This window comes from Eumetopias jubatus, unplaced genomic scaffold (assembly GCF_037043125.1).
Source record: "Eumetopias jubatus isolate StellerSeaLion01/CBP00866 unplaced genomic scaffold, mEumJub1_p1.0 scaffold_1, whole genome shotgun sequence".
NCBI classification, from domain to species: domain Eukaryota; kingdom Metazoa; phylum Chordata; class Mammalia; order Carnivora; family Otariidae; genus Eumetopias; species Eumetopias jubatus.
In genome coordinates this window covers 102,382,879-102,403,773 of record NW_028274807.1, presented here as the reverse complement: position 1 = coordinate 102,403,773, position 20,895 = coordinate 102,382,879, and the positions used below count along the sequence as shown (strand labels likewise).

The window sequence follows — 20,895 nt, the reverse complement described above, 5'->3', positions numbered from 1 at the left end:
CCTCCCCTATATAGCAACTGTGTAACTTGGCATCTTTCTTGACTTTTCCCAGAGTCTTACTGTTGCTCCTTCTCCTTCATGTAAGAAAAAAATTTCACTTAAATTGAGCCACCTGTTTCTTTGTCCCCTCTCTTCTCTGCTTCTCCCATTTAATTCTTGGCAGCTGTCCTAAGTTGCAGATTCTGATTAGCAGCAGATTTATACATAGTGAGAATTTTTAATATATAGTTGTAATAAATGTTACTGTTAATCAAATTGGATATCTTTGTGCTGTGTATTACTGGGCTTAGGAATCCAAGATACCACTATACTTTGTTTTTTGATTCATTTATTCATCCAAGAATTTTTTTTTTTTATTAAGTACCTACTACATGTTGAACACGGTGCTGGGTACTGGGTGTACAGTTGTGAATAAGACACATATAGTCCTTATCTTCAATTTTATGTTCAGTGATTAAACTATAACCACATGATGTTATAAAGATAAGCACAGAATATAAAAAACTATAGTTAACTTTCACAACTCTTGAAAGTAACATCGTGGTTACTTGAGTTTCCTGGATAGTTGAAACGTCAACTGGTGGCATGCTTAGAGCCAGCTTGTACCAAGTGGTATATTTTCAGGAATTTTGCAAGCCAACTGTCAAACAGAGCTATTATTTAAAATTAAATTATATAAACTTATAATTAAGCAAATTATATTCAAAACAAAGATAGTAAGTACTCCAAACCTATTACTTCCAGATGATTTTATTACATTTTACTATTATCTGTGCACTTGAGATTATTTACATCTGTTGTATCTATATGATGGCAATTCTATATAATAGCTTGCTACTGTGCATCTCTTTTCAATTCTGCCTTCAGTGACATCATATTGGTATCTTGAAATCAGTCTCGGTAGAAGTATTTACATTATAAAAATAGGCAAACACTGCAAATCAGATTGGTTGGTTCATTTCCAAAAAGCCAGTTCAACATTTATCAGCACATACTGAGTTACACTTTGAAAAATACCAAGTATATGTGTTTTAGGCACAAGTTTCTTGGATGTACTGAATTATTCCCTGCTTTCTAACACAAAGTAGATTGAATATATTTTCTTTCCTTATTTCTGGGCAACTCTGGATTTTCAATATGAACATCCAGGATTACCCTAGGCTGTAACACTGAGACTGAATACCCCCTTGTGTCCTTACTGAACATCCCTCAGCCTGGTGTCAGGCTGCTAGCTGTCCTCACTCTTCCAGTGGTGAGGTGGGTCCTTTTCCCATCATTTATCAGCTGCTCCTCTGGGCTTTGAAATCAACTTATACTAAATTCCTTAGGATTGTGAGGAAAGTAAGAGTAAACACTATCTCAGAGACAGTATTTTCTATTATAAAAATGAGTATTAACCTCTGATGCACAAACTTTATTAGATTTATTTTCACTGCTTATACCTCATTTTTAAGTCACTTTTTGGTTGGGAATAAGTTCAGGATAAGTGAGGTTTTAAGAAAATTAAATTTAGAACCAAACCATGTTGATAGGAAAGCTTGAAAATAAATTTCCTCATCATAGACAAAACTCTGAATTTTTAAGAAATGCAAGATGCTTACGAGAACACATAACATTGAAGAGACGTTGAAACAACTAAGTGTGCGTAGTTCAAAGATGCTTTAATGACTCTATCACGGAATTCCAGTAAATCCACTGCATCATTAAGAACATTACGAACCTAAACAAGGAAAAAGGAAATACCAAAAAACAACATTAAAATACATCCGAATTTTAATTAGGTAAGTTAGCAAGATTTTGAAGCATAAAATTCAATGCACTCTGGATTACCTAATCATATAAAAAAAATTCAGTAGGAACTAGGCATAAGATGACATATTTGGGTATAAAAATCAACCAACAAAAGAGAGACACAAAAAAACTTAGAAATGTAGATTTCTAACCTGAAAGCCAATCTCAATGATGTAACAATGGAGAAATAGGTGAAAAATGCTATAACATTGAGATATAGTAAAAAATATATATGGCATATTGGAGTTGGAAAGAGACTATGATTTCTGCCCAAACAGTAAGAATATCTCTTTTTAGGGCTAGGTTTTAAAATTTTTAAATTTAAGTTCTAGGGCGCCTGGGTGGCTCAGTTGGTTAAGCGACTGCCTTTGGCTCAGGTCATGATCCTGGAGTCCCAGGATCGAGTCCCACATTGGACTCCGAGCTCAGCGGGGACTCTGCTTCTCCCTCTGACCTTCCCCCCTCTCATGTACTCTCTCTCTCTCTCAAATAAATAAAATCTTTTTAAAAATAAATAAATAAATAAATTTAAGTTCTAAAAAAAGAGATGTAATAATTAAAAAAATTAAAATGGAGTGGGAGGTATTAGTAAAGACACCAACTGTGAAGAAGTCAAGCTGCACAGAGGGGCACAAATATTACCATTATGTTAAAACATAGAGATAATACATAAGGAAGCTAAGTACTAACTAACAAATAAAAATTTTACTTATGATAGTCAAACTGTTACAAAAATAACAGAATAAAGCTAGTAAGGATTTTAACACTTGGCAGTATCTGCTAACAACCTTAAGTTGATGGACAATCTGCAACAAATTAAGAAAAATGTTGAGCAAGTTAAATTTATCTAATCTCTTGTCAATACCAGAATGGGTAGGACATTGTAGTAAGAGGTGAAAGTAGAGAAAAAAAGATTAATTGTACCTAGAACTTAGCATTTCTTTAAATTCCTCTCAAAATGTTAGCATCTTTCTAAATATAGTGTGACAATTGTAGAAAGGGTATGAAGATAAAAAGAGAAAGTCAAACTTCTTTAAGGTACTTCTTCAAAGCACTTATACCTATAAGGCATATTACTTTTATTATCTGCTCTTCAACTCCCATCTCCACGAAACTACCACCATGATGGAGATAGCAAAATTACATATACATATATTCCTTGACCCAGCAATCTTACTTCTAGAATTCTATCAAAAAGATAAACAAGCAAAATCATGAAATAACACACACATGAAAGATTGTTACTATATACAGCTCTATTGGTAATAGCAAAAGACTGGAAACAGCCCAAATGTCTATCAATAAGTGATAGACTAAATAAACTATGGTATATTCACAAGGTGGAATACTATACAGCTCTAAAAAGAAATAAGAAGATCTATAGAGTGAACTCCAGGATATAGTATAAGGTGAAAATGCAAGATGTAAAACAATGTATCTAGTCTAATATCTTTTATCTAATAAAAGGAAGGATATGAAGATATATGGATTTGTTTTTTTTTTTAGTGTATACTTTAATCAGTATATAAACAATTAGGTAAGCTTACGGAGAAGCTGACCAAGATACATATATTGGGAGTTAACAAGTAGCCATCTAAATTTTCTATATTTCATTTTTTTACAGAATATTTATCCATGTTGTTTACTGTATAATTTCTCACATGCTACTTTATAAGTCTTTTATTGTAAAGACAATTCTTTTCTCTGATGACAAACAGCAGCCATACTGTCAGTGATTATTCCGGAACTCCACATTAGATAAATTCAATTTCTTCTTGAGATACAAGTTTTGAGATACAAGTTTTGAGATACAAGTTTCCTTCTGTATTTCTGAGGTAATATTTGTATTATTTATGCAGTGTCCAGTGGACCCCAATGCATCAGCAAATCTAGTGATTTACTTCCCTTAGAATGCTGTGAAACTGGGGCACCTGGGGGGCTCAGTCATTAAGCGTCTGCCTTCAGCTCAGGTCATGATCCCAGGGTCCTGGGATTGAGCCCTGCATTGGGCTCCCTGTTCGGTAAGCCTGCTTCTCCCTCTGCCTGCCGCTCCCCCTGCTTGTGCTCTCTCTCTCTCTCTCTTTCAAATAAATAAATAAAATCTTAAAAAAAAATGCTGCGAAATTGAAGAAGAGTGAGAGGGTAGTCCTGCTGATCCGAAAACTTCTGATACACTGGGTTTGGGAATTGTCTCTTCTGTCAGAGTACCATACTAATAGAATATGTGGTTTGACTACCTGAACGACCCTGCCGGCAGACGCCATCTTGCTGTCCATCATGACCCTGAGATGGGGCAGCTTCTGGGGCACTTGCTAGGCACAGAAATAACAGGAGTCCTGAGGAGTTGGGGGTGGGCCCTGCCTGTGATATATGGATTTGTTTATGTTAAAGAAACAAAACAAGAAATCTAAAACAGTATTCATAACATACTCTCAGAATAATATTGATGTTGTTATTTTAAACTATATTGTGGGATATAGTTTAATATATATGTTTGTATGTGTATATATATGTAAGATAGATAGATAGATAAATAGACAGATAGATAAATCAGCCAAAGACGGGACCATTTGAGCATTGAAGAGAATAATAACTGCAATGGACTGAAACATCAAAAATGTTAAAATCTGTAAGTTTATAATGATAACATCATCATCAATGACAACAACACTCATGGGGAAATCAACTCATTATTTGAAAATATAGAAAATACTTCAGAACTGTTTCACCTCAGAGTAACCAAATGGTTGAAAAGGCAGTGTCTTATGGAAGAACTTTAGCTAATAAATGCAGAAGGAATGGTAGAATTACAAGATTACCATTTTGCAAATCCCAATGAAACATGGTTCTAGACAAGTATTATCAATGGCTGCTAAAAATATTAAAGTAAAAGCCTAATGAGCTCTTCAGACTTTTTTTTTTATGATTGATGAATCAAGACTTACAATACCTAAGCATATTGATTAATCTAGCAGACATATGTTGTCTCTTGATGTGATGCAATAGGAAGTCCACAGCATTACTTACAAAGTGTTCTTTATACTTATCAAGGCTCTAAATTTAAAAACCAGTCTACAGGAAATACAGGGGCTAGACGAACATGTTAAATGGAATCATACCATAGGGATGCAAATGGGAAAATGTGAAAAATTCAGCAGAACAAACCACCTGGTTTCTTAAGCAAATAAGGAGAAGAAATTATTTCATATTTAAAAAGACTGAAGAGAACGGTAGAAACATTAGATTGGCAGCAGACCTATCCACAGAGACCTGGCAGGCCAGAAAGGACCGGCATGATATATTCAGGGCACTAAACAAGAAAAATATGCAGACAAGAATACTATATCCAGCTAGGTTGTCATTGAAAATAGAAGGAGAGATAAAAAAGCTTCCAGGACAAACAAAAACTAAAAGAATTTGCAAACACCAAGCCAGCCCTACAAGAAATATTGAAAAGGGTCCTCTAAGCAAAGAGAGAGCCTAAAAGTAACATAGACCAGAAAGGACTAGAGACAATATACAGTAAGAGTCACCTTACAATACTATGTAAAGTGTATTGTAGGCAATATTATGGCAATACTATGGCACTAAATTTGTATCTTTCAATAGTTACCCTGAATGTAAATGGGCTAAATGCCCCAATCAAAAGACACAGGGTATCAGATCGGATAAAAAAACAAGACCCAACAATATGCTGCCTGCAAGAGACTCATTTTAGACCCAAAGACACCTCCAGATTGAAAGTGAGGGGGTGAAAAACAATTTAACATGCTAATGGACATCAAAGGAAAGCTGGTGTGGCAATCCTTATATCAGAGAAATTAGATTTTAAACCAAAGACTAGAATAAGAGATGAGGAAGGACACTATATCCTACTTAAAGGGTCTATCCAACAGGAAGATCTAACAATTGTAAATATCTATGCCCCTAACGTGGGAGCAGCCAATTAATAACAAAATCAAAGAAACACATTGAAAGCAATACAATAATAGTAGGGGACTTTAACACCCCCCTCACTGAAATGGAGAGATCATCTAAGCAAAAGATCAACAAGGAAATAGACTTTAAATGACACACTGGACCAAATGGACTTCACAGATATATTCAGAACATTCCATCCCAAAGCAACAGAATACACATTCTTCTCTAGTGCCCATGGAACATTCGCCAGAACAGATCACTTCCTAGGCCACAAATCAGGTCTCAACTGATACCAAAAGATTGGGATCATTCCCTGCATATTTCTGGACCACAATGCTTTGAAACTAGAACTCAATCACAAGAGGAAAGTCGGAAAGAACTCAAATACATAGAGGTTAAAGAGCATCCTACTAAAGAATGAATGGGTCAACCAGGAAATTAAAGAAGAATTTTAAAAATTCATGGAAACCAATGAAAATGAAAACACAACTATTCAAAATCTTTGGGATGCAGCAAAGGCAGTCCTAAGAGGAAAGTATATAGCGATACAAGCCTTTCTCAAGAAACAAGAAAGGTCTCAAATACACAACCTAACCCTATACCTAAAGGAGCTGGAGAAAGAACAGCAAATAAAGCCTAAACCCAGCAGGAGAAGAGAAATAATAAAGATCAGAGGAGAAATCAATGAAATAGAAACCAAAAGAGCAGTAGAACAGATCAACGAACCTAGAAGCTGGTTCTTTGAAAGAATTAATAAGATTGATAAACCCTTGGCCAGACTTACAAAAAAGAAAAGAGAAAGGACCCAAATAAATAAAATCATGAATGAAAGAAGAGAGATCACAACCAACACCAAAGGAATACAAACAATTATAAGAACGTATTATGAGCAACTATATGCCAGCAAATTAGACCATCTGGAAGAAATGGATGCATTCCTACGACGTATAAACTACCAAAACTGGACCAGGAAGAAATAGAAAACCTGAACAGACCGATAACCAGTAAGGAAATTGAAGCAGGAATCAAAAATCTCCTAACAAACAAGAGACCAGGGCCAGATGGCTTCCCAGGGGATTTCTACCAAACATTTAAAGAAGAATTAATACCTATTCTTCTGAAACTGTTCCAAAAAATAGAAATGGAAGGAAAACTTCCAAACTCATTTTATGAGGCCAGCATTACCTTGATCCAAAAACCAGACAAAGACCCCATCACAAAGGAGAATTCCAGACCAATATCCCTGATGAACATAGATATAAAAATTCTCACCAAAATACTAGTCAATAGGATCCAACATCACATTAAAAGGATTATTCACCACAACCAACTGGGATTTATTCCTGGGCTGCAAGGTTGGTTCAAGATCTGCACATCAGTCAATGTGATACAATACATTAATAAAAGAAAGAACAAGGGCACCTGGGTGGCTCAGATGGTTAGGTGTCTGCCTTCGGCTCAGGTCATGTTCCCAGGGTCCTGGGATTAAGTCCCACATCGGGCTCCCTGCTCCTTGGGAGCTTGCTTCTCCCTCTGCCTCTCTCTCTCTCTCTCTCTCTCTGTCTCTCGTGAATAAATAAATAAAAAATCTTTAAAAAAAAAAGAACAAGAACCATATGATCCTCTCAACAGATGCAGAAAAAGCATTTGACAAAGTATAGCATCCTCTCTTGATTAAAACTCTTCAGAGTGTAGGGATAGGGAGGGTACATACCTCAATATCATAAAAGCCATCTATGAAAAACCCACAGCGAATATCATTCTCAATGGGGAAAAACTACAACCTTTTCCCCTAAGGCCAGGAACACAGCAGGGATGTCCACTATCACCATTGCTATTCAACAAAGTACTAGAAGTCCTAGCCTCAGCAATCAGACAACAAAAAGAAATAAAAGGCATCTGAATCGGCAAAGAAAAAGTCAAACTCTCATTCTTTGCAGATGATATGATACTTTATGTGGAAAACCCAAAAGATTCCATCCCAAAACTGCTAGAACTCATACAGGAATTCAGTAAAGTGGCAGGATATAAAATCAACCCACAGAAATCAGTTGCATTTCTATACACCACCACCAAGACAGAAGAAAGAGAAATTAAGGAGTTGATCCCATTTACAATTGCACCCAAAACCATAAGATACCTAGGAATAAATCTAACCAAAGAGGCAAAGGATCTGTACTCAGAAAACTATAAAATACTCATGAAAGAAATTGAGGAAGACACAAAGAAATGGAAATATATTCCATGCTCATGGATTGGAAGAACAAATATTGTGAAAATGTCTATGCTACCTAGAGCAATTTACACATTTAATGCAATCCCTATCAAAATACCATCAACTTTTTTCAAAGAAATGGAACAAATAATCCTAAATTTTGTATGGAAAAAGAAAAGACCCCGAATAGCCAGAGGAATGTTGAAAAAGAAAAGTAAAGCTGGTGACATCACAATTCCGGACTTCAAGCTCTATTACAAAGCCGTAACCATCAAGACAGTATGGTACTGGCATAAAAACAGACACATCGATTAATGGAACAGAATAGAGAGCCCAGAAATGGACCCTCAACTCTATGGTCAACTAATCTTCGACAAAGCAGGAAAGAATGTCCAATGGAAAAAAGACAGTCTCTTCAACAAATGGTGTTGGGAAAATTGGACAGCCACATGCAGAAGAATGAAAGGGGACCAGTTCCTTACACCACACACAAAAATAGACTCAAAATGGATGAAAGACCTCAGTGTGAGACAGGAATCCATCAAAATCCTAGAGGAGAACACAGGCAGCAACCTCTTTGACCTCAGCCGCAGCAACTTCTTCCTAGACACACTGCCAAAGGCAAGGGAAGCAAGGGCAAAAATGAACTATTGGGACTTCATCAAGATAAAAAGCTTTTGCACAGCAAAGGAAATAGTCAACAAAACCAAAGACAACCGACAGAATGGGAGAAGATATTTGCAAATGACATATCAGATAAAGGGCTAGTATCCAAATCTATAAAGAACTTATCAAACTCAAAGAACACCTAAGAACACCTAAACACCTAAGAACAACTAAACACCTGAACACCTAAAGAACAAATAATCCAATCAAGAAATGGGCAGAAGACATGAACAGACATTTCTGCAACAAAGACATCCAAATGGCCAACAGACACATGAAAAAGTGCTCAACATCGCTCGGCATCAGGGAAATCCAAATCAAAACCTCAGTGAGATACCACCTCACACCAGTAAGAATGGCTAAAATTAACAAGTCAGGAAACGACAGGTGTTGGCGAGGATGCGGAGAAAGGGGAGCCCTCCTATACTGTTGGTGGGAATGCAAGCTGGTGCAGCCACTCTGGAAAACAGTATGGAGGTTCCTCAAAAAGCTGAAAATAGAGCTACCCTATGACCCAGCAATTGCACTACTGGGTATTTACCCCAAAGATACAAATGTAGTGATCTGAAGGGGTACATGCACCCCAATGTTTATAGCAGCAATGTCCACAATAGCCAAACTATGGAAAGAGCCAAGATGTCCACCAACAGATGAATGGATAAAGAAGTTGTGGTGTGTGTGTGTGTGTGTATATATATACATATATATATATGTACATATATACATGTATACATATGTGTATACACACACACACACACACACACACAATGGAATATTATATAGCCATCAAAAAAACAAAATCTTGCTATTTGCAATGACATGGATGGAACTAGAGGGTATTACGCTAAGTGAAATAAGTCAATCAGAGAAAGAGAAGTATCATATGATCTCACTCATATGAGGAATTTGAGAAACATAGGGGAAGGGAGGAGCATAGGGGAAGAGTGGAAAAAATGAAACAAGATGAAACCAGAGAGGGAGACAAACCATAAGAGACTCTTAATCTCAGGAAACAAACTGAGGGTTGCTGGAGTGGTGGGGGGTGGGAGGGATGGGGGTGGCTGGGTGATGAACACTGGGGAGGGTGTATGCTATGGTGAGTGCTGTGAATTGTGTAAGACTGATGAATCACAGACCTGTACCTCTGAAATAAATAATACATTATATGTTAAAAAGAGAAAAGAAGATAGTAGGAAGGGAAAAATGAAGGGGGGGAAATAGGAGGGGGAGACGAACTATGAGAGACTATGGACTCTGAGAAACAAATTGAGGGTTTTATGGGGGGGATGGGTTACTGTGGTGATGGTATTAAAGAGGGCACGTACTGCACGGAACACTGGGTATTATACGCAAACAGTGAATCATGGAACACTACATCAAAAACTAATGACTAACATAACATAATATGGTGACTAACATAACATAGTAAAATAAAATTAAAAAAAAAACACTGAGAAGACAAATTAACTAAATGCAATGTGAAACTTTGTTTCCTGACATAAACAAACCGACTATATAAATATGTATTTAGAAAATAACTGGAGAAGTGGGACGTGTTATCATAGAAAGATATAATTTAGGAAACAACTAGAGAAATGTGAAATGCTACCATGGTTATGTTAAAATAAACAGTTTCATCTTTTAGGGGCGCCTGGGTGGCTCAGTCGTTGAGCGTCTGCTTTCGGCTCAGGTCATGATCCCAGGGTCCTGGGATCGAGCCCTGCATCGGGCTCCCTGCTCCAAGGGAAGACTGCTTCTCCCCCTCCCACTCCCCCTGCTTGTGTTCCCTCTCTCACTGTGTCTCTCTTGTATTCTTGACAAGACTTGACTTGAGAAGTCTGTAGAAGCAACACTGCTCTCAGGAATCAGCCAATTTTTACTTGAAACAAAAATTCGAAGAGTGCTTTCAGTGAGAAGCCTGAGTTGTGTCTGCAAAGCCATGGAAGGATGCTGCAGGTTGTATGGCTACACAACTCCAGGGCTAAGTGAATGGGTCCCTTAGAACCGAGCAGCAGGTGGCAACTCTGCGAGTCTCTCTTTAAATCTTTGTGAGGTCTTTCATGAAGCAGAGAAGACAACTACCTACCTTACAGATGCCCATGCTCTGATTTTAAAGAGACCTAGATCAGGCCACTCATCTCATTTCAAGTACTTTTAGTTCCATTAGCCAGCAGAGCCACTCTCCACACTGCCTCTGCCCCCCGGCTTCTCGACCAGGAGTCCAGCAGGTCAGGGACTTCACTCCACACTCTCCATTTTTGTTCCATTTCTGCTCCACAGAGATGTTAGCTTGTTTTTGAGTCCAGATAAGTCTTTTTATTTTTATTTTATTTTTATTTTTTAAAATTTTATTTATTTGCAGGGGGTGGCACAAGCAGGGGGAGCAGCAGGCAGAGGGAGAGGGAGAAGCAGGCTCCCTGCTAAGCAAGGAGCCTGATGCGGACTCGATCCCAGGATCCTGGGATCATGACCTGAGCCAGAGGCAGATGCCTAATTGACTGAGCCACCCAGGAGTCCTGAGCTAAGACTTTTTAAAAATATATATATTTCATATATTATTGATCTCTTTGGAGCCATAGATTATGTCTCTTTCTTCCAAGTGTGAACTTAATGACACCATCTTCACCAGAAATCTAGGCTCCCAGAGACTTTTTTCAAGGCCCAAAATACCATCCTCTCTTAAAAAGATTTTAAAGCTAATGGAATGGAATGAAAGTTTTTAAAGGACCTTACATGGTAGTTTCTTTATAGCAACATGATACACAGTGAAACAAACTGGCTGCTAATACAAGTTGGGGAAATTCAATATTTAACAGTACAATTGTATAAACCTCTGCCATTATTCAATTATAAACAGATTTCTTAAAATTCATATTTGCCTAAAGTTTCCCATGAGGGAACTCCCTTTTTTGTGAATCTGGAACACTAGAACTAAAAAGGAATAAAACATCTCAGCCATAATAACAAAACTAAACACACTCTGACAATTGTGGTTATAATTTCAAAACTATGGTGAATCCCACATCAGAAATGTCCTGTGGTGAATTTTATTTTTTTAAAGATTTATTTACTCATCTGAGAGAGAAGGGACGGGCAGAGGGAGAGGGAGAGAATCCTCAAGCACAGTCCCGCCCCGCCCCGAGCGCAGAGCCTGAGGCAGGGCTCAATCCCACAACCCCGAGATCATGACCTGAGGCAAAATCAAGAGTTGGATGTCCAAGCAACTGAGCCACCCAGGTACCCCATTGTGCCCAATTTTAAAATGCACCCATTTACTCTGTTCAATTTAGGGCACTTCCAAGATTAACTTCTTGATATTTGTATCACCTAATACTTCTACCTGACCACAATATTTAGACTCAGATTGACATAAGCCCAAAAATTCTGTTTCCACATTTCCAGAATACTCATTTAATCCTATCATAGATATAATCATAGCAATACTTATCATTTATTTTTGTTTTACATATATCATCTCATTTAATCCTCAAAATCACGCTATTATTAATTCTTATCTTTACAAAAGATAGAGTGACTAAAACTCAATCTTGAATTATGGCAACTATTAAAAGCCAAAGCTGTGCCCCTTGTTAAACTGAGAGTAGCAGGAGAGACAAAAAAGGTAAAAAGGAGACCTGAGAAATGCCTCATCTCCTTCACCAATACTCTCTCCCTTCTAGGTATTTCTTCCTAACAAAGACATCAACTATTTCTTTCAGAAAGAATCATCCACTCCAGGTTACTGTACACAGAAAAGCTGAGGTCCAGGGAGACAGGTAAAAATAAAGCCTATTGCCAGGTAGCAACTTCCAGGTCCAGCTCCATATTTAACAATTCAGACTCAACATGATCTCTGGTTTCTGAATTAATAAAACACAAACCAACCGTCTACTAAGTTTCTAAGGAAATTGCGAAACTCTAAACCAGGCAAACAAAAAAATGTGATTGTTCAGTCCCTATGACAATCCATGGCCCCACCTTACAACAAAACTAAGTGCTGCTTAATGTACAGTCCCCAGAAAGGGAATTCTCCCGAGTAGGAGACCTTCCCAGAAAAGCACAACAGAGTTGCCAAATAAACCAAGCAACTAACTTTACTGCAAAGAAAAAGAGTTCTCAGTATATTCCTGGCCAGCTGGCTTTTAGCTATGGACCTGGTAATCAGTGTGTTGTTTTCTTTCTCCTCTTTTCCAAATTGTTTTCATCACAGCCATCCTGTTTTCCCTTCATCACTGTAGGTTAGCAATATGGGGGGGAGGGAGAAGAATAAGTAAAAATCACATTTATTTATAGTTTTCCAGACCAGAGATCTAGAACTGGATGGAATATGTGGATGAGTCTAAGTTATCTTCTTTTAGGGAGGGATGGGCTTGTTTTCAGTTGCATACAGAATAGCTGTGTTAGTTACATAAAGTGGTTGGTAAAGTGGCTCTCAGTGATCTCCACCTCCTATTATTCACCTCCATGTATATGTCTTTCCACTTCTGTGTGCATCGCATCTAGCAGCTTGCTTTTAGTGAACAGAATATGGTAAAAATGATGAGGTGTCACTTTTGAGTTCAGATTATAAAAAATTGTTACTTATGGCTTGCTCACACTCACTCTGGCCCTTCTCACTTGCTTGCTCTGATAAAGCAAGCTGCCAAGTTGTGAGCTACCCTTTGGAAAGGCTACATATAAGGAACTGAAGTTGTCTCCAGTCAACAGTCAACAAGAAACTAAGTCCCTCAGTTCAGCAGATCATCATAAACAGAATCCGGTCCACAACTATGTCAGCGAGCTTAGAAGCAAATCCTCCCCTAGTTCAGCCTTCAGGTGTGACTAAAGCCCTGGCCAACACCTTGATTGTAGCCTTGTGAGAGACTCCAAGCCAGAAAACCTATTTAAACCATGCCTGGATTCCTGACCCACAGAAACTGAGAAAGAACAAATGTTAAAACATTAAGCCACTAAATTTTAGGGTGATTTATTAAGCAACAATAGATAACTAGTACAGTATGGTCGTTAAACAGCCAAAGGATAAACCATAGTGGATATATGTTGGTTTTTGTCTTCCCAGAATCAAATGCTCTTTTCTGGTAAGCATGCCTTGGTTTTCCTTTGGGGAACCATTCTCTCCATTATTCTCAGTAACCAAGAGGTTTTAGATGGGGTTGACTCATCCTCCCCCACAAACTAAATACACTCAACCTAAACTTGACACATGAGACCTGGATGCTGAGACTTCTGTTGGAATCATTGTGGGGAGTAAAGCACTCTTCTTATTGGACTTTAAGTTGATAGATGTAAGCCTGGAACTATCAAGGCCATAAATGAGGGAGAGGTTTTGTAAAAATAAAGCCAATACAGAGAAAACGAAAGTCAAAGAAGAGAAAATGATGAAATCCTGTTAACAATAAGCCTCTGAATCCAACAATGCCTCAAGTCTACTTCTTGACTTCACATGTAGAAATAAGTTTCTTTCTTCATTGTTTACCTTAAATCAATTTAAGATGAATTTATGAAAAAGAAAAGAGAAAGAGAGAGAGATTTTCAACATACTAATCTAGGAGGTTGCATGAGAACAGGGAACAAATTTGTTTTCATCACAACTACATTTCCCATTGCCTAGCCCAATGCCGGCAAGTAGGGATCACTCAATATCTGTTGAATGTGTGAACGAAAGTATTCTAAGAAAAAACACTGAACAGGCCCAACTTAGCAAAAATGCAATGCAAATGTTTTATAATCACTGAGAGAATAAAACAAAACACCTTTAAAAAAATTAAAATTGTGTTCTAGTTCTAAAACTTTGAAGATTATTTATAAACATTATTTTAACTATAAAGACAATTTGGGTTAGGTAAGTCATTTAAGCACCTCCACTGTTCATTTTAGCTCATGTAAAAATCCTCTAATCTCTAGGATGACTCCTTTTTATTATGAAAGAAAAACTCCTCTTTCTAGATATAGTCTCATCTTGGGGCATTTTTGAAATTAAGGTTAGAATTTATTTTAGCAATACTGTATTAGCTAGTTCCCCATATACTATCTGAATAAAATAATCATGTCCCCAAATCAATTGATTAGAACTCACAATACAGGGTGCCTGGGTGGCTCAGTTGGTTAAGTGTCTGCCTTCAGCTCAGGTCATGATCTTGGGGTCCTGGGATCAAGCCCTGCATCAGGCTCCCTGTTCAACAGGGAGTTTGCTTTTCCCTCTCCCTTTGCCCCTCCCTCTGGCTTGTGCTCTCTTGCTTTCTCTCTCTCTCTCAAATGAATAAATAAAATCTTTAAAAAAAAAAAAGAACTCACAATGCATTCTTTGTCATAGATACAATACTATGAATAATGTTTTCGTTGCCAGGTTAATTAATGAAATATCTATTTATACATAACATCAAATCCAAAAACTAATTTACAGTAAATACGGAAGACAGAGGAGTATGTCAAACCACACCAAAGGGATACAATCAGTAAAGTCCATACTATGGGAAACTCTGCTGGACAAACAATTTGGTTTCTTCAACAAATAAACTGCAGGGGGTTAAAATAGAGATTGAAGGGAAACCTATAGATTAAGAGACTTAAAAAACATGTCAACCAATTGCAACATGTAAACCATTTTGGATCCTGATTCAAACTTTAAAAAATGTGACATGTAGGAAACAACTGAAAATTTGAATACTTCCTGGATATTTGATAATATTAAGGAATTATTATTTTTAAGGTACAATAATGGTATTGTGGTTATGTTAAAAGAGTCCTTGTCTTTTGGCTGTATATTGAACATTTTACAGATAAAATGTGATATCTGAATTGGCTTCAAAATAATTGGGGAAGGAGGAAGATATGGACATGGATGGGGCCGGCTTGATCATGGGTTGATGGTTGTTAGGGCTGGGTGATGAGTACCTAGAGATTCATTATACTATTCTGTCTACTTCTGTGTAGTTATTAAATTCTCCATAGTAAAAAGTTTAAAAATTTAAAAATAAGTAAACATAACAAAGAAAAGCTATAATGTCCTAATTATTATGAATCTAGTGATCATATTATCCAAATTTAAAAATCTGGATACTTAGGCTAAAGAATATTTGAATAACCCTAGAAATTACAAGACATATGCTTCCAAATAATTACGATACTCTGAATTCTGAATATGAAGACAGAGGCAACTCATCCAGACAAGGGGAAGAAGAGTTAGAAGGTACAGTCCCCCTTTCTCTGGCCGAGGGCTTGCCACTGGTACACTGTCTTTGGCCTCTTCCTCCTACCTTTTAAAATATTTGTTGAACATTTATCATATGTAAGACACTGGGCTTGAGTGAAACATAGTACTGTGCCCTTAAGAAGCTTACAATTGCATAGATAACCCCTCCCACTGGAGTTCTCAGACCTGAACATTTCCACCCACCTCCCTTTGCCACATTCCAACCTTCCTGTCTTATTTTACTCCAAAAGTACCTGTTCTTCTCTAACTCCCAGTAAGAACTTCCTAACATTTTCCTACTTTGGCTTGCCTTAGGTAATTCTTAAAAGGGAAAAAAAAATTTTTTTAATCAGGTTAAATAAGCTTCTAAAATTATAAATAAATAAAATAATGTAACCCTGACAGTGACTAGCAGGCTAGGCCTGCTGTGGGGTCAGCCCCAGGAGTTAGATCTAACTTGTCACAGCTTCTTCCCTTCTTCCCCAACTGAATCCACATATTCCCTAACTGCTTTGAGTTTTACCATCCCTGCCTCAACCCCACAACCACAGTAGCTGTGGGCACTCGGGTTCTGTATCAGTGACAGGTTCTTACCTTAGGTCATGAAAAAGTCACTAATGGCATAGTTAAAATATTTCTGATGTGCCTGAATTTTTATAAACTTGATTTAAATATAATTAGTGAAGATAATTTCATATTCTGTATCGTGAGCTAATGTGAAAAGCAGCAGGGTTAATCATCCATGGAACATAATCATACCTGCATGGTTCTTCGTTTAGTTAAGGTTACTTGAAAATTTTTCCACTCCCAACGCTGCTCCACCACATGTGCAAAGACAACATGCCCATTTCCACAGGCTCCAGCGATCTGAGTACCATCAATTGACCATGCAATGTTAAATATGCTGCCAGTGTTGGGCTTTTCTAAAGCATATGACCACTGGAGAAAAAAGAATGAGAGAAAAACTGATATACTGAAAAAAAATTTTAAAGAAGTTTTAAATTGAGCATACATTAACATTTTAAGATGATTTTTTAAAAGAATGTGTCTTTGTCCTAGAATTAATATTTTTCATAATAAAACGATTGTGTACTGAACAGAAGATACAGATGTAATTTTTAAAGTACACAGTAGAATACGATAGAAGTGTATAAAATCTCTCAAACACTGCAAAACACCCACACCATTTCCATTCACATCATTAGATTTAAGTAATAATACTGAATGGGTAAATACAAAGATTCTATAGAAGAAAAAAAAAGACACCTTACTATTAATTCTTAAGGATCTCTATAGTCCCTACATCTAAAAGGATGGAATTTTGGTTATAATATTTGGAATATTGGTTATAATATTCCAATAATGTCACTAAAAATTGAAACTAAACACACAATATAACTAAGACATCTCTGATAGACATTTTAAATCATGAAAGCATAGGTTAATGGATATTTTCTTCTTTTTTTCATAATGTAGTAAATATAACTTCTTCTAGAGTTTACCTTTTTGAGAAAGTTATCTAATCAATAAGCATCAACTGGGACAAAAGAGACTGTGTGTGTGTGTGTGCATGTGTGTGTGTGTGCATGTGTGTGTGTGTGCATGTGTGTGTGTGTGCGTGCGTGCGTGTGTGTGAATAAGACAGTAAGAAAAAGCCTTTTAAAAGATGCTATTACATGCATTTTCTTTCATTTTTCAGATGCAACATACATATTTGCTAAAAGGATGACTTTATTTATTTGACTAAACTGATATACATTCTCTTTCCATTCTTCCAACCTTAAAAAGCCTAAAGTCACATTAAGTCTTGATTTTTTTGTTGTTGATTTTTTGGTTGCTCTTGGGTGGGTATTTATTTTGTTGCACATTATTGTTGTTTCAAATGTGTTCATTGTTAGCCATGGGCTCACTGACAAAGTGGAGAAAATGGAAAAAATACAGAAAAAGATTCATTAATTCACACTACTATCAAAAAGACTTTAAATTCTCAATAAAGTTCATATATACAATAAAAATGCTGAATGACTCTTACCACTCACTGACACTTTTTTTCAACTCCCTTCCACCATCCTTTAAACCTCTACCTGTTGCTCAAGTAAAAGGCCTATAGGGTGCCTGGGTGGCTCAGTTGGTTAAGCATCTGCCTTCAGCTCAGGTCATGATCCTGGGGTCCCAGAATTGAGTCCCATGTCAGACTCCCTGCTCAGCAGGGAGTCTGCTTCTCCCTCAGACCGTCACCCCCTCATGCTCTCTCTCTCTCAAATAAATAAATAAAATCTTAAAAAAATAAAAATAAAAGGCCTATAAAAAAAGTTATCGAGGAGGAGGTAATGAACAAACTTCTGCATCATCAGCAGCATGAAAATGTTAGAAACTTTCTTTTCTGAAATTAAGAAAAGCAAGTTCAAAAAAAGAATATATATGAGTTGAAGTCATCTTTTTAAAAATAAGTGAAGACAAAGAACATCAAGGATAAAAACAATGTGCTTCTGGCAATAAAATGAAATTAAGTCATCTGTGTTTGACAAACAGAATTATGAAATACCACATGACTACTATTTTACATAAAAATTAAGTGGTTGGTATAGGCAAATGAGACTTGATTATTAATATACAATACTTAACAGATTGTACTAGGCTTATGGCACATCTGTCATTCTAAATCTAGTCTATTCTCATTGTGTAGATCCAACAGAGATCTTATTTTAAAACCACAGATTCACATTTTAAAACTATTTACCTTTTTTTTGAGAGAGAGAGAGTGTGTGTGTGTGAGAGCAGGGAGTGGGGGTGGCAAAGAGGGGCAGAGAGAGGAAAGAATCTTAAGCAGGCCCTATGTCCAGTTTGGAGCTTCACACAAGAGTCGATCTCACGATCCTGAGATCATGACCTGAGCCAAAATCAAGAGTTGGATGCTTAACTGACTGAGCCACCCAGGTGCCCCTTAAACCTATTTGCTTTAAAGTAGGATCTTAAAATACCCAAAGAACCAAATCAGCCAGAAAGACACATCTTACTAAAATTAAACATAGAAAAATGTATCTAAGAACTCTTGGATGCCTAATCCTAGCTAAGAGGAGAAACTGGAAAGAAATGTTTAGGCAATACTATCATCACCCTATATTTCTCTGATTTCTTTCAGAGTCTGTAAGATTAATCAAAAATGAAGTCTGCAACATGCAACTTATCCCTAAAAACAAACTTCAAAGAATATAACAGTACCATGATATTAAAGTTATATTAAATTTTTATATTTTTATTTAAAATTAAGAAGTGATTTCTTTTAGATGACTCTAGTTTCAAAAAAAATACAAGCACAAGCAAATCATCAGAGAATGGGTCTTTAATAGTTATGAAATTTGGGGGGTGGGGTTGGGAGATAAGGTTATTTTGTCCAGTCAGTAAATTTATTAATTATTGGTAAGTCAAAAAGATCTATTTATCATCTGTGCTTTAAACAGACTTTTAGTGGCGCCTGGGTGGCTCAGTCAGTTAAGCGTCGTTAAGTGTCCTACTCTTGATTTCAGCTCAGGTCATGGTCTCAGGATCATCGGATTGAGCCCCCCATCGGGCTCCACGCTCAGCAGGGAGTCTACTTGAGACTCTCTCTCTCTCCTTCTCTTTCTGACCCACCCCCACTGCTGTGCTCTCTCAAACAAATAAATAAATCTTTAAAAGTAAATAAAGAGATTTTTAACACTCTAAGTCTCTTCTCTTCCTCAAATATGCCATGGAATATTCACGTTTGTGTTTCAAACTCTAGAAAGAAATGAGGCAGCCTCCCAAGATGTAATTTAGTGATACTAGTAGTAAGATGAAGATGAATTTTTAAATATCCCTCTCATTTAACACTTACTCTTGCTTTAACCCAACTATCCCTTACTTTAGGATATGACCAGGCCAGCAGCATCTATACTGCCTGTGATCTTGTTAGAAATGTAAATTAATGGACCCAACTCCACCTTATAGAACCTGACCCTCTGGGGGTACAAGGGCCAGGAAACTTTTAATGAGCTCTTCCGGGGATTCTTACACATGGAAAAATTAGGACACTGGTTCTTAACTCTGGTTGCACATTAGAATCACCTGGGATGCTTTTATAAAAGATACCAGAACCCAGGAATCCAATCAATTAAATCCAGAAATTCTTGGGATGGGATCTGAGTATATTTTTTAAAGTTCTCCATGATTTTAACATATAGCCACTGTTCTACGAGAGAAGCAAAATCTGTAATTTGGTTTAAGACTATCATTAACAACTGGCTCACTGTTAATACCCTGCCAATTCATCTGCCAACTCTTGAGAAAATTACATGACCTGTGTCTTAGCCTCTAATCCAGCTTCTCATGGTTATGTGTAAACTTGGTTTCTTACATTTGTTACCAAGTCCAAGCTTGTTCTGCTCACCACATGACAGGTCAATTAAGTTGAGAGGCTGTATGTTGGGGCAAGGAGAGTGACTTTGTTTGGAAAGTCAACAAAACAAGGAGATGGGAGGGCTATGGTCCCAAAGAACCATCTCCCCACGGCATGAGATTTGAGCTTCTGTTATGTTAGGAAGAGGGGGAGTGGGAAAGGAGTGGAGTCAAAAGATGACTGACATCTGTAGACATCTGAGAAAGATAGTGTAACCTCTTTGTCCTTGATCCATTGATCTTTGCATACAGGAATCTGGTCATGTAGTTTCTGCAAATCTTAAACATGCGTAGTCATTTCTGTATATACTTCCTCATCTCCTCGGGTGAGGTAGATCTTGGGTAAAAAGCAGTTTTTGCAAAACTTATCTGTAACATGCCTGAGTGCAGGGCTAAGCAGAACTTTCTGCAAGGGAAATCGAAGCAATATGGAGTCAGACATGCTAAGTTTCTCCTTGTTACACATTCATCAACCTAATTTTTCCTCTTTTACTTTTTATTATTAGACTTTCAAACAAACTAAAGTAGGAAGAGTAACATAAAGCACTGGTTTTCAAACTGTAGAGTGCTTTAGAATTACCTAGAAGAATTGTTAAAACAGATTACTGGGCCCACTCCAGTTTCTCTGATGCAGTGGATGTAGGGTGGGTACGGCCAAAACACGTTAGATGGCACTGTGAGATTGCAGACGGCA

At 37.1% G+C, this 20,895-nt stretch overlaps 1 protein-coding gene across 3 annotated transcripts in view; it reads right to left on the bottom strand.

Annotated features, from left to right (window-relative positions):
- The window catches only part of IFT80 (intraflagellar transport 80), a 123,336-nt gene that overhangs the window by 38,263 nt on the left and 64,178 nt on the right, over window positions 1-20,895 (bottom strand). For 2 of the 3 annotated variants that reach the window (XM_088025619.1, XM_088025620.1), the window contains exons 9-10: window positions 16,545-16,724; window positions 1,602-1,720 (exon numbers count right to left, since the gene is read on the bottom strand). In XM_088025619.1, coding sequence (XP_087881745.1) covers window positions 1,602-1,720; window positions 16,545-16,724 — 299 coding nt within the window. The remainder of the gene's footprint in view (window positions 1-1,601; window positions 1,721-16,544; window positions 16,725-20,895) is intronic. The other variant, XM_088025621.1, reaches the window with a different exon arrangement.